The 14690-nt window shown below is 40.6% G+C and overlaps 1 protein-coding gene across 16 annotated transcripts in view; it reads left to right on the top strand.

The window, feature by feature from the left end:
- The window catches only part of HECW1 (HECT, C2 and WW domain containing E3 ubiquitin protein ligase 1), a 255444-nt gene that overhangs the window by 200534 nt on the left and 40220 nt on the right, over nt 1-14690 (top strand). For 13 of the 16 annotated variants that reach the window (XM_068674879.1, XM_068674877.1, XM_068674874.1 and 10 more), the window contains 8 exons: nt 243-428; nt 1054-1188; nt 7425-7530; nt 7734-7830; nt 9616-9699; nt 10730-10839; nt 13027-13147; nt 14540-14653. In XM_068674879.1, coding sequence (XP_068530980.1) covers nt 243-428; nt 1054-1188; nt 7425-7530; nt 7734-7830; nt 9616-9699; nt 10730-10839; nt 13027-13147; nt 14540-14653 — 953 coding nt within the window. The remainder of the gene's footprint in view (nt 1-242; nt 429-1053; nt 1189-7424; nt 7531-7733; nt 7831-9615; nt 9700-10729; nt 10840-13026; nt 13148-14539; nt 14654-14690) is intronic. The other 3 variants (XR_011094036.1, XR_011094037.1, XR_011094038.1) reach the window with 1 other exon arrangement.

The raw sequence follows: 14690 nt of genomic DNA, 5'->3' as shown, positions 1-14690 counted from the left end.
GCTGACTGGTTTGGGAGTGCTTTAGGAGGCAGCCTATGCACAGGCTAGCTGTGCGTAGTGTGTGGGCTGTTTCTTACTTTTAGATGTTTGTGTAAAGCAGACATTCAAATCAATGCGATGAGTTGAAAATTGTTCTTGACTTGAACAGTATATGTTTCAGTTCTTTGGGCATATGTCCCATGAAATAACTGTTGTTTTGATATCAGAATTGCTTTTCCTCACTTTTGTTTTCCATCTCATAGAGTGCCTATCGAGTCTTTACTAACAGTACCTGCTTGAAGCATATGATTCTGAAGATCCGTAGAGATGCTCGTAATTTCGAGCGCTATCAGCACAACAGGGACCTGGTAAATTTTATAAACATGTTTGCTGACACCCGACTAGAACTTCCTCGTGGCTGGGAGATAAAAACTGACCAGCAGGGCAAGGTAAGTGTGTCAACAAAACTAATCACTTGCTTAACACAGCACATCAGCTTACAACATCACTGGAGGTCCTTTCTTTCTTGACTCAAAACTGGTGAAGATTTGGTTTAAACAATACTTGCAGCAAGCAGAGTTATTTTAAAAGCAGAAAAAATCTTCAGGAACAAATACTTCAGAGCATAGTGGTGACCCTCTAGCCTTCTGTGGAATATCACTCCATAGCCAAGGCAACACTGGACTAACAAAAAGGTTTCATCTAGAGCTAAGATATGTCATGACTGCAAAATTTGGCTTAGTGTCTGCCTCCATTAAGCATTGCTGGGTGACTTCTGAAACTACCCAGAAGGTTAAAGAAATGTTCCCTGGTAATTTTGTTCTCTTCTGCCTCGTTTACCTCATGGACATTACATGTGTTTTTGAGCTACGTAGCTTTAGGCATTTCCCAAGAGCTGTTCTAGCTTAGGCTAAGAAAGTCTTGTCATTTGCAAATACCATCCATGGACATCCTTAGCAGGAGATTTCCGAAACACAGTTGCCAGTGATTTTCACTTTATGATCCCATAATACTGTCAGTGTTGGCTTTCTCCTTACAAAAATAACCCCTGTACATTGTTCCTGTGTGTTTCAGTCTTTCTTCGTTGACCACAACAGCCGTGCTACCACCTTCATAGATCCCAGGATCCCACTGCAGAACGGTCGTCTCCCTAATCACCTGACTCACCGGCAACATCTTCAGCGACTTCGTAGCTATAGTGCTGGAGAGGTAACAGTGCTAGTATCAATACAGCTCCTTTTGACAGCAGTCTTCTGTAGAATTAAAAACACTTCCTACTTAAAATGTGTTTGAACAGATGTTGTGGTGGATTTTTATCTTCCAAAGGAAGTGAGGGATCTTTTATTTCTGAAGGGTTTGTGTAAGTGCTTGCTGTTAATGAAGTTTATATTTTGACTGTTTTCAGAATAAAATGATAAACAAGTAAAACTAAATAACCAAAATGAAATGACATCAAAACAGATTTTAAGAGAAGAATCCATGTTTGACATGCTAGTTGTGCTTTAGTAAAGGCAAACATCAAAGATGATTTTTGTCACTGAGGATCATGTGCAGGATGGTAGAAGCATAAATCCTGTTTTGGAATTGTAGTGTTAAGGAGGAAAGTACTGGCTATCAGATTCTTCATACAGTTGAAGCTTTGTAAAGATCAGAGCTGAATGGGAGTAGTTATGAATTGTGGCCAAAGAATCCTCCTCTTCCAGAAAATCATCAGGAGAAATGCCTGTGAAATTAACATTGAAATTTGTTGCAGCCAGACCAGTCTGAACACCTCCCACTGCCAAAGGGGCTTGGTATCAGGAGCTGGTTAGGGTGTGAGGTCGGTACTTCAGGACCAAGGGCAGGCCATGCATAAGTAGCTTTGATGATTTTTTTTCCATTTGCGGTAAATACAGTAAAATATTTTCTGAAGATAGAAGTGTTATCAATGTCTCTTTCAGTTATTTCTTCTCCCCATCTTAGCAACTTCTGTCCATCAGCAGCCTGCAGTTTAGTGCTTTTATTGTGACTGATTCAAGTGATATGAATGTGAAAGTCACCCGCATGATGATTCATACTTGGGCCCATGTTTGCCTGGGGCTTACTTACAAATTCACCCAGTCAAGGACAGAAACGCTGCTGAGCAACTCAGCCAACCTAGCACAAGAAATACACTCGGTTCTGCAAGTGCTGGCAAAGCTGGCAAAAACAATTTGCAGTAAACCCAAAATGTCATGTACAGAGAAAGGAGTGAAAAGACTTAAATATGTCTGAGCAATGACTTTCTCTGGGGGAACTGTAAACTGTTCATCAAAACCACTGGTTTGGCATGATCAATCAATGACACAGGGCCTTCTGTCTATGCAGCCATAAGTGTTGGCACCCTCCTCTCCCTGTCTTGGTTGCCCAGGTTCCATGGCACTTACACATCTTTGTCACAGCCAGTAGCTTCCCCTTTGGGAGTATCAGCTCCTCCACTGGAAGCACTCCCGTTGGTTTCCAAGGACTTTGGATCAGTGCTTGAAAGCCCACCATTTACAAGGAAAAGATTCAACCCTTTGCAACTTGGCCCATTTATCAAGAAATGCATGTTCCATTCCATTTCTTCCAAGTATATTTAGATGTCTGTATATAAATATAAATCGTGTCTGCTGGGACACAAATGGGGCTTTGTCCTGGCCATGTGTCAGCTGTCTGTGCTCCAGTTGGTTTCTTTGTTGAGCAGGTGATGTGGCCTCTGGAATCTGTCACCAGGGTGGTATGAAGGACCAACAGAGATGACCACCAGTCTTGAACAGTATGCACAGATGCCAAGTGAGCATGCCGAAGAGGAGAGTGGTGCAGCTTCAGATTTCTTGTGGGTGGCAGAGAGGGCACAGAAAGGAGCTAGGATAACAAGAGGCAAAACTTTCCTCCCTGTCTTTGCACACACAACACTGACATACTGCCCAAGTGCCAAAACGGGTCATCAGAGTGTTTGTGTGGACCTCCCAGGGACTTTGTGACACTGAGTGATCAGCTGAGGAAATAGCAGATAAAAATCATTGGCATATATTAGCCCAAAGTGGAAAAAAGAAATACTCCAGGTTCACACAATCAGCAATGGCTTTGAACTGAATCATCATGAAGAAATGATAACAGTTCTAAGAAATTATGGTCTCAGTACTCAGCAGCAGACAAAAAGAAAATGCATTGTCTCGAATTCTTAGAAAGTGAATAGAAGTAAAGGATTATTTTATTCAGCAGACAACAGGCATTGCAAAAACTAAGTGTTGGAAGTAAAATCAAACCAATTCAACTGAAATTAGGCAAGATTATTTAAACGCAGTGAGAAGAGCTAACCATAGGAACTAATGATTTTCATGGTTATTGTGTCCCCGTTTCTTCATAATTTCAGGCCAAAACATAGTCCTTTTCTGGAGGATATATTCCATGCATAAGCCAGTTTTGTCTAACCATCAAGCTCTTGATCTCCTTGTCTAAGTATAGTGCAATAGGTAGGTTGTTGTGATCAAATAACAAATGGTGATCACCTGCTCTGCCTTCCATGATATCCATGAATCCTATAAATTCTTGTGGCTAACCTTGCCTAGTCAGTATAGTGACTAGAATACCTTGCATCACTACTAAAGAATTCAGTTGTAGTATTTCGTATATAGTTTTAAGACTGCTTCATGAAATTAAAATATGCAAATAAGTTTCCTCAAATATGTCAGTTTTCTTTGCTTTATGGCAATTAAAATTTATTCTCAGTAAAGAACAGAGATAACAGTCACACAGCTTTGCTGTAGAAGGTTAGCTGTTGTTTTCCAAGTCCTCTTATTCAAAGTTTATCCAACTATTAACAGGTCAAGCAGAGATTCAAACTGTCTTTTTAACTTAATCCGTATGTGGTGGGTGGGCTGTAGTTGTGTTGTGTTTTGTTTTGTTTTAATTAGAAAAAATATGTGTATAATAATACCCCATTTCCCTCTTCCAAGAAAGCATGTGTTTCATAAATTATTCCATAGTGTTTATGCTTTTCTCTGTGTTGAAGTATTCTCCTAAATTAATTACCTTTGTAAACGCTCTTAATGTCCATCCGTGTAGATTCTTGATATTAAATGGCATAATATGTTATGGACAAAAATGCTACTTTTTCAAGGGAATCAATATTTCAGAAAGGAAAGGTTGTTGATGCTACTTCTGGTTACCTGATTTTTGAAAGAAAACTTCCAGTTCACTCTCAGGGGGTTTCCTTCTCCAATGTAAGTCACTGAGTACGATGAAAGGGTAGAAATTTTAAAAAAGAAAGAAGCAGGCATCCATAACTGAGCATCAAGAGTTTCTGATTAGTAGGAAAGACAAGATGTACGAGGATGTGGCAGTATATAAATCTCTTTGCTGACCCAAACCACAGAAGGCAAGTGGAAGGACTGAAATATGCAGGAGCCTCTCAAATCCAGCAGTGATATAAAATCCAGGAAACAGTATTTTATCATTGGAAGGCTCCTGTGATAGGTTTGGACTCTCGTCTGGTTGCAACATCCCAGAATCAATTGCTAAGCTGTTAAACTGTGTCTATAAATCTGTCAGATCACCCTGCACTAGGTGAACCAGGTCACTAAGTCATTAGAGGGGTCACTCTTTTTTTTTTTTTTTTTTTTTTTTAATACGAGAATACAGTGCTAATCTAAATTAAATGATTCAATTAGAAAGTCAGAACAGACAAGGCGTTTGTAATTAAACACTGAATTGAAGCAATCAATTGTACTGTATTAGATAAAAGATTAGAAAGAGGAGTATTAGCAAAATGGAAGGTAAATAGATGGCTGGGAATTTTCCTGCTGTTTTGCCAGAGGAAAATTGTTTAGAGGTGTAAATGTGAAAAGACCAGGATCCAAACATAGCATTAGGAACATCTAATGATGGTGATGAAGAGAAGCATAGCACCACACAGTGTGTGCCATTTATTCTGTTCAGGTGCGTACAGAACCGGGTTCTTACAATCCGGTCGGCTTTAACTGTTAAACCGGGGTAAGAAAGGGAAGCGGGGAGTGAAGGTTTTCCTTTATGAGCTCTAGCCACATTTCCTTTCAAAATTCCTGCTTCAGGAGAATGTCTTCAGATACACAAATTACCAGCACTGGTAGGCTGGTGAAGAAAGGGAAGGGAAGGGAAGGGAAGGGAAGGGAAGGGAAGGGAAGGGAAGGGAAGGGAAGGGAAGGGAAGGGAAGGGAAGGGAAGGGAAGGGAAGGGAAGGGAAGGGAAGGGAAGGGAAGGGAAGGGAAGGGAAGGGAAGGGAAGGGAAGGGAAGGGAAGGGAAGGGAAGGGAAGGGAAGGGAAGGGAAGGGAAGGGAAGGGAAGGGAAGGGAAGGGAAGGGAAAGGAAGGGAAGGGAAGGGAAGGGAAAAGAAAATACTAGTTTACATGAGCAAGGGGTAGCAACAGGGGTGCAGGATTTCTATTTGTCACACATGAGTCAGAGACCACCCTTAAAAACAGGCTCACCCATGGTCAGCCTTCACACACAAGCTGATTCTACATTCAGGCCTGGGGAGAGGCCTCCTCGCCTGACCTCCGAAGCTCCATGAAAGGGGAGAAGCTGAGCACAGTGTGATACCTTAGGATGTGCAGTCACCCTGCATATCCTTGCTAACACATCCTGCACATCTTTGCTAGCACATCCTTGCTAACAGCTGACCACAGGGCAGGCCAGAGCGTGGCCCTCACTACACTGCCAAAGACAGCCCGGGAACAGCTGTGCCCAGAAAGGCTCCATGCCTACTGCGGCAATGGTTGATAGGGCACCCCTTGTTCCTACACCTCCTCTTCTTCCATAGCAGAGAGTGAATGCTGTGAAGAGCACATGGTTCCTGTCAGTGTAGATGCCTGGGCCACAAGGCGAAAGCTGCCTGAGCTAAATTTGCAGTGTCAGCTGGCCCATGGGGGTGTGAGGAGACAAAAGGAGAAGGTGAGAAGATTTGGCCCAGAACAGAGGGCCTTGTGTCTTAAAATGGCTTTAGGACAAGACTTAGAGTGCAAGCCAGTGAGAGCAGAGAGTGTACACCTCAAAGCTGTTCCTTAACAGGGTTGGAGAGGAGACACTAGTTTCACAGCCAAGGATTTCATTACATTTACGCAGCTTTTGACAAAAATGTACACGCTGATTAAATTGCATCAATCCCAGTGGCATTCACTGCTGTTGCAGTTAGTACATTGTGTATGACCTGCCTGAAAGTTCAGTCATAAATTGCCTGTTTTTAAAGGTGAGAAGGATTGGACCAAGATTAGCACATCGGTCCATTAAGTACTGCAGGCTTGACTGTTCTCCCTGGTGCTGGGATAACTCTCTGTAGTCAGCAGATGTGTAACAATATAAAATGGGTACAAGCAAAATCATAACTGAATAGTAGAGCAAAATGTTCACCATGCACTTTCATAAGTTTTGTGTTTTCAATTAGAGTAAATTTAATTTGAATCATTAAGATTTTTCATTGTTTAACCTGCGTATTGATGCGTATCAAGTGCATTCACTGGCATCTTGTTACACATAAACTTCTTATGCTTTATGTGTTCCACAGGCAACTTGCCAGTCACATTTAGCTTCTCAATTTTCATTTGTATCCAGTTGGAAGACTTGGCATTTGGCCATAGCACTGAAAATGGGTTGGCACTATTTGCTTGGATGCAGAGCTAAGCATTTAAAATATTGGAGTTGGGGCAATTTCTTCATGAACTGGTTGCCAAGTACTACAGTTTGTGCTGTGAGGAGGAAGCCACCATCTGCCCAGTAGAATGGAATTCGTGCACATCTTGTCCTCATACAGGGTGTGTTTGCACCGATTTTGTAGTGGTGCTTCTCTGTTGGCTTCCCTGAGGCGATATTCTGGAGGAACACATGTGTGAGGCGTGGGTTCCCTTCAGTTTGCCCAAGCCCACATGCAGTTACCCAGAAAATAATGATTTACCAAAGACATTGCCAGACCTCATTGTTTGTCTTGTATCCTTATATCTAGGTGTTTTCCCACCTTCTATTGTATCTGCCTTCTTGACATGAATCCCTCCTCTAGATAGTATATTTAGGACAGTGTCATTCTTCAAATTAAGTGCCTTAATTAAGTAACGGTGATAAATTTCCTCTTTACTTTTATCTACTTTCAGATTATGTTCTTTATTCAGTATATAAGATTCAACATTCATGTCTGGTCACGCAAGTTAGGCAGCCATCCTTTAGGATGATGTGGCCCTTCTTTGACCTGTGCTCTACCTAGGTATGAGGAACACATCATTACCTGACTCTTTTAAGCTGGTTAAAGTGTAAAGCTATAATTTTAACACAGACTTTCTGTCCTTTAGTCAGTCAGCGTCATGGGCCATTCTAAAAAAAACACAAAAAAACAACACCAAGATCAGAATCATTCTTACTGACTGATGTGCTGCCGACTGCCAGTTTGCCCATTCTTTCCTTTTTTTCCACTGTTGTAGGCCTCTGAAGTCTCTCGGAACAGAGGAGTTACTCTGTTGGCCAGACCAGGCAATAGTCTTGTAACAGCTATTCGAAACCAGCATCATCATGAGACATTACCTCTGGGTAAGCCAAGTTTCCCTTTTCTTTTCAAAGCAGTGCTCACAAAGATGTTTTTTAGATCTACTCATCAACCACATGCACTGCTTCATGTTGTCCTGTGCCTCAATTAGCAGTGCAGTCAGTGTGCCCCTACATAGTCACAGTGACGTCCAGAAGGCCCCCACAGTGCTAAATAAAGCCTCTGTATCACTTTTTTGCTTTTCCAGCTTACAATGACAAGATTGTTGCATTTCTACGCCAACCCAACATTTTTGAGATGCTGCAGGAGCGTCAGCCCAGCTTGGCCAGAAACCATGCACTCAGGTACTGCTTTGTTCCAGACTGCTGACACCAAGTTCCAGAAATGATTTCTTGTAGTGAACAAAGCAAATTCTGGTAACTATAGTAAAAAAGATGAACTTATGTCCTATGCAGAATTGTCAGTAAATGTTACTGAATAGCAAAAACTGTCTTCACCTACAGTTAATCACCTTGCTTTCCAGAAGATAAGGTTAAAATAATGTTTTGATGGAAGTGAGCAGCAAAACCCCAGTAACTTCAGCAGAACCAGGATTTTACCTTGTGTTTGGATCTACACACATGCTATGGACATAGTCACCCTGGATTTTATGAAGAAATAGGAACGTTGTGAAGTAGATTATACTCCTGTCTTTATTCTCATGACTTAATGGTAGTCCTTTCAAAAAAAAAAAAAAAAAGACCATAACCAAAGCGATTATGATTTTAAATTTGTTCTAATTCCAAAGGTTAAATTAATTGTTTTAGTCTCAGCAGTGCCAGCGTGCACCAGCTAAGAGTTTGGCCCAAGGGTTTAGTTTGCCCTGTGCAGTAAAAAATGCAACTGGGGGCTGGTAAAGAAGGGAAGGAGGAGCAACAGAAAAGCCTTCAAGATCCTGCAGTGCAGTTTCTGCAGATAGCCCTCCTGACTTGTTATTTACACGAGGGTCAGACAAAATGTTCTTTGGGTGTAAGGATTAGACTTGCTTCCTGGAGGAATTAGTACATGCAAATAAAAAGAAGAGAAAACTAAAACTGCTGCCTGTGTTCACGATGTACATGTCTGTAACTGAGAAATTTTTATCTTCACCATCAAATTGTTCCAGACTGCTTTTCTCCTCAGCTGTAATTTGAATTCTCATTTCTCGGAGAACAGATGATGCTTTTATCTCCTTTTGAGCAGAGAACAAAATTGACTAGCGATAGGGACTAGACAGCTTAGCCAGTGCGTAATGAGATTTGTAACAGGATATCGAGCCCTTTGCCTCCAGGTCATTGCTTTGATTATAGCTTAGGTTAGGATTAACCCCAAGCTACCATCTAATGCTCATATAGCAGACCTTAAGTAAACTCCTAGGAGACAAACGTCCATATTTACAGGGCTTGAATCTGCAAAACTTCACAGCCCCAGCCAGCAAGGTTCTAAAGTACATCCTTGACGTGAGGTAGAACCCTTGGACTTGATAATACAATAAATATTCTTGGATTCTGTGGTGCTTTAGAAACACACTTGCACACCGGGGTTTATCTTTGTATTTTCCATGGTCCTAATCTGTTGATAGGATCCTGTCCTTGTTAGCATTCACTTGAAGCAGCAAAATGTATGATTCTATACATGCAGCATGTAACTTCTGTTATCAACCACTATCAAGTATATGTTAGAGTGCTAGTTGCCAGCTAGAACTGGCAAATAAAAGTAAAGCGAGTGGTATTATGTGAAATTCTGTTAATGAAAGGTGATATGTTAGTTGTAGCCTTCAACACAAAGTCTGTCAGTGACAGTAGCTATACTGCTATACATGAGCTTGGAAAACTAAGAATTATTCTGTTTTGTAACATATGGTATAATTTCTCTTGCTTTAGGATCAGGCAACTGAATGATATATTTAGATTATTTTTTACAACTTTGTTAGTGAGTTTAGAGAATGAACCAGGCAGTTAAGATGTCTGCTATTTTTGTAAAGAGAGAAATGGGAACTGGCAAAATACCAAGGAATAATTATTTTATATGTATCTTATGCCTTGATTATGGCATGTTTTCTTCCTTTTCTTTTTTCCTTTCTACACTTGTCAATAATATTTATTTTTCAGGGAGAAGATCCATTACATTCGGACAGAGGGTACACATGGGCTTGAAAAATTGTCCTGTGATGCAGATTTAGTAATTCTGCTGAGGTAATCAATTTGTTCAAAAACATAATATTGTTACTTACGGTACCAGAGAAGTTGGCTGTCTCTTTCTTAGCATAATTGGAAAGATTTATTAAATCTTCTAGGCCATTTATAATTAGAATAGTTTCATGGCTGGTGATCATCACCAAATACTTCAGCCAACATATATCAGTCAGTTCTTACTTCCTGGAAGGCAGTCTCCATCAGTGAAATAAACTCCATTCCCAGCCAACTCAAACTGTTACCATCAAGTAGCAGATAAAATGTTAAAATGTTTCCTTATAATGGAAAAAAAATCTTATTTCCTTTATTCAAAAGGAAAAATAAAATATTTTCTTTTACAAGACAAGTAAATAATATAACTGCTCATGAAGTTGCTAGTTTTACCACAGTGGTGCAGCCCAGATGTGCAGGGCTATGTCCCACTTACGAAACCTTGAGATACAGTGAATGTTGTTTGGATAATGTCGATAAGGCTTTGCTTTTATTGGGACTTGGGAGTTTAGTTTTTAAGCCCTAACTGCTTTTGTTTAGCACAGTTAAGAACTACTTTGTATTTTCCTGGGCTTACATGGAAAATGTTGCATTACCCAGCAGGTTTGGGTATGCTGCACAGCACTACTTAATGCGGGAAGTTATTCCCATCAGCTTCACCTGAACAGTCACAGAGCTGAGGTATACATGACCAAATATATGACCAAAGAAAAACAACCTGTAAGACAGATGTGCGTGTCTTTGTTTCTCAGTTCTAAATTGTAGAAGTTGCCCACGTTTACCACATAGTCTCAGATCATGATGTTCTGTCACTAAATTGAAGCACCATCTTAGCATGAAATGTCTAATAAAATTTACTGTGTTCTCCTTTGTTGCTGGTGACCATGCTTTGTTTGGGAAACCTGTGGTTTTACAAATCCAGCAATTCAGAGATGTACCTAGACTTACAACTGCAGTAGACTTGCAATATACTGCATGTTTACCTTCCTTCATGTGATGAATGTGAACCAAACTTCTTTATATCACTTTTTACATGCAGCCTTTTTGAAGAAGATATTATGTCCTACATACCACTGCAGGCCGCTTTCCATCCGGGTTACAGTTTCTCTCCTCGCTGCTCACCCTGCTCATCACCCCAAAATTCTCCAGGTAAGGGGATGTGGAGAATAATACAAAATCTTGCAGTTGTGGTATTTCTCTTGATAATTAGGAAGGAACAGATTGCAAGCCAGCATAACCTACAAATTCCAGTGCCCGTTCCAAATCCGACCCAAGCTGCTTCTTTTCTGGATCAGTTGTCGTTGCTGTGTCTGTTGAAATGTTAACAGTATCTAGAAGAGAGAGATCAAAAATTGCCCATATGGAGGAACGTATTTTACTGCTTTTCATATGGTTGGAAAGGATTAGGATAGGAAAAGAATAGTGTAGTCCAAGTATAGCTCTCACATGGAAGCACATTTATGTTATGTGACAGGAGCAAAGAGCAACTTCCAAATCAAAGGTTTATTGCAATATCCCCAGTACTCCTATAAAGTTAACTCACCTTCACTTTGTGCTCCAAATACTTCACCTCTTCCCAAGACCCATCTATTTTAAGACCTGAGGGGATCATCTTGATCATCTAGTCCGACCTCCCGTATTGAGACCATTAACTTAGGTTTGAAAGGAAACATTTTTTCCAGAACGACATGCTGTCTGAGAAGGTTATTTCCAGCTGTGGTATGTCTCTGTAGTTATTGTTTATGCTATAGAAATTCAAGGAGCTAATGTCTCCCTTTTGCCAAGATATGCAACCCCCACTATAGTCTTGCTGCATGGCTGTGTCCAGTGGTCATTTTGAGAGAAATAGACAGAAATATGATCTGAAGAAATCAATTTTTGGCTGAGATTTTAAAGCATTCATTTAAATTACCTGGTTTCAAACAAAATTAATGGACAAGAGATGTCCAAATCTGAGAGGTGGCTATGTAAAAATCGATTTTTTTTTTTTTTTTTAACATGAAGAAGCTAAATGCTCGGCCTTTGTCTACAGAAGAACTGTTTTGTCAGACTGTCCAGTTGTCATTAATGAGTTTGAACAGCATTGTAAACACAGTTCCTCTCCTCTACATCAGGACAGATCATAAACAAGTCTCCTGCAAGACAAAATATAAGTATTTGGCAAGAGCATGGATTACAGAACTGCACTGGTCTTTATGTGCTCTTGTAAAAAGACAAGAAGGGCAAATAATTTCTGGCAACATGCTGTCTGCTTGCTTATTTCTGCCACTGGTTCCATAGCCCATGAAAAAAAACACATTTTCTTATGTCATGGGGCACAAAAAATCTAACAAAAGAAACGAAGCGTCCTGAGGGATTCTCTTCACACAGCATGTAAATAAATACCCAGCAGAGACTTTACCAGTAGAGACTATTACTAACATCTTTCCCTCCTGGCAATCATGATACTTTGTGCTCCCACTAAATGTGGGGTGGATGAGGTTTTTTTGCCTTCCTATGGAGGATTTTCTGCCAGATTTCTCATAAAAGAGCTTGTTTATATTGTCTTCTCTAATGAGAAAGGGAAATGGGATTTCATGGATCCATTGTTTGACCCTTTATGGCATGGCACTGCTTCATATAAAAGGACTAATCAGCCGCTTTGAAAATGCAGATTTCAAAACAAAACAGGTCCCAAATTGCTGCAAATCTGCTGTATATGCGAATCATAACAGGAAAATGTAGCATTTCTTGCTGACATAAATCCTTCTTGGTGCCACAAAGGGTTTTTGTGTTGATGGCTGGAAGTGTTTAATATACAGTCAGATTAACTCTGGGAAACCCGATTCCCAGCTTGGCCCGGGTGCTAGGCTCCAGATAGAAGCACTGCTTTGAGCTCCAGAGGTTTAATCCTGCTAAGTAAGGAGATCTCCTATACTATGCAGAGGAGAGAGATCTCTTAAAAGTGCAAAAGGGAAAGAAAACCTAAATACCAACAACCATGAGTGGGAGTTACGCATGTCAATCTTTCTCATGCCTTTCTGATGCTTGAATTTCCATTCAGACCAATGACAGTTAAAGGCTCGGGCAACACAAAGGCACACACAAGGACAGTTTAACAGTTCTGTTAGTGAAGAAGATATAGACGCTGAAAGTCATCAGAATCACTGAATTGTAGGATCTTAAAACTCCATTAAAACCAGGTAGACCAAAATTAATAATGAGTGCACAAAACCCCTAAATATACCTGTAAAAAGTTCCTAAAGGGTTAGTGAGTTTTGTCTGGAAACATCAGCTGCGTGATTTGGAAGAATGTGAAGCCCTTATACCTCAGAATGCTGTTTGTTTTCCCACCAGGACTGCAGCGAGCAAGTGCAAGAGCACCCTCTCCATACAGGAGGGACTTTGAAGCCAAGCTACGCAATTTCTATCGAAAACTTGAAGCCAAAGGATATGGGCAAGGTCCAGGTAAAATTAAGTGAGTATTATGACAAATCAGTCAAATAGTCTAATGTGTTGTAGCATTGTCTTTCATCATTATCCATGAATGAAGACACTGATAGGAAGTGGGAAACACACCAGAGACTGTATTTCATGTGTGAATCATCAGGATCAGATAAGAGTGTATCCTTCAAAAGACCTTCAAGAAGTTTTAGTGGAAGTTTTATTTCTTACAGATTCATACTCTCTTACCTACCTATTTAACAGGAATGTGGGTATTACTACCTATAATTTACTAGTAGGAAAATCATCCATTCAGGCAAATGTCCACGGTAATTAACCAGACATTATTATCATCTATCTCATTGTAATAATATAGTAACTCCAAATCCTTTGTATCTACATATTAATATAACTTGGGACCAGAGTATGACCTTATAGAAGTTATCCCATCTCATGCAGTTTTAACTTTCAGTAGTTCGTTATTCTGTTAGCCCTGCTGGATCTGAACTAGCAAGATTTCTGCCTGTCTTCACCTATTTTGGGGATCTCTGTTACTTGGTTGTGGACTTGGCTTCCCAGACAGCTTAGTAGTCGGCTTGCAACTCTGCACCTTCTTGTGCTTGATTGAGTCATCCTACTTGGCTAAAGGACTATAAGTTTCTTAGGTATTTCCTGGGCATCTGGTTGAATTTATGCATCACTTTGGCTTCTTACCAAATCACATCTGTTATGGGGAAAAAAACCCTGAAACCAAGCAATTTATTCCAGGCAAATGTCATCATCAAAATATTCTTGCAGAGGTTGGGAGTCCTTGCTATTGGTTATGCCTTTCAGTGTCCTTCTAAGTGGGTTCAGGACATTTGTGAAGAACATTTCAGTATGTCTGTCTTAAAGTGTCCATGACATATGAACAAGAAAGATTTCTTAACACAGATGGTGTTTAAATGCACTATTCATTAAGCTGTTTTAGAGGCTGGCAGGGGAGTGAGAGGTGGGTTGTACAAGGAGAGGCTGATACTCCTTTTGTTTACCCTGCTGCAGAAGCAGTAATTCCATGCACATTCACTGGATTAAATCCGGGAAGTGTTTGAGGCCAATCCCAGAATGCTGTGACCTCATATACACAGGAAACTGACGGCCCAAATTTGAGTGTAGAGGTGTCAGAGAGAGCAGAGGGTGTTAGCAGTAGAGCAGCACTTAAAACCTAACCACAGCTTTGTGAAGAAATTCACCTTTAAGGCATACAGGAAAACTTAATGAAGCCCACTGAAAACCCATACTGGTCAAGTAGCTGTTCACCAGCGGACACAACTTTATTTGACTTCCTCAAGACTGAGTCTCTCTTTACCAGCTCTTGTTTACCTTCAGGCTTACAGACTCACACCAGACTGAATCATGAGATCTCTATTTCTGCCTCCCTTTGCAGGTTAATTATACGGCGTGACCACTTGCTGGAAGGCACCTTCAACCAGGTAATGGCATATTCACGCAAGGAGCTCCAGCGGAACAAACTCTACGTCACGTTTGTTGGCGAGGAAGGGTAGGGAACCACTAAATGCTCTCAGTTTTGAAGTAGC

Source organism: Anas acuta, chromosome 2, assembly GCF_963932015.1.
Source record: "Anas acuta chromosome 2, bAnaAcu1.1, whole genome shotgun sequence".
Taxonomy (NCBI): domain Eukaryota; kingdom Metazoa; phylum Chordata; class Aves; order Anseriformes; family Anatidae; genus Anas; species Anas acuta.
This window is presented reverse-complemented; position numbering and strand designations above follow the sequence as displayed.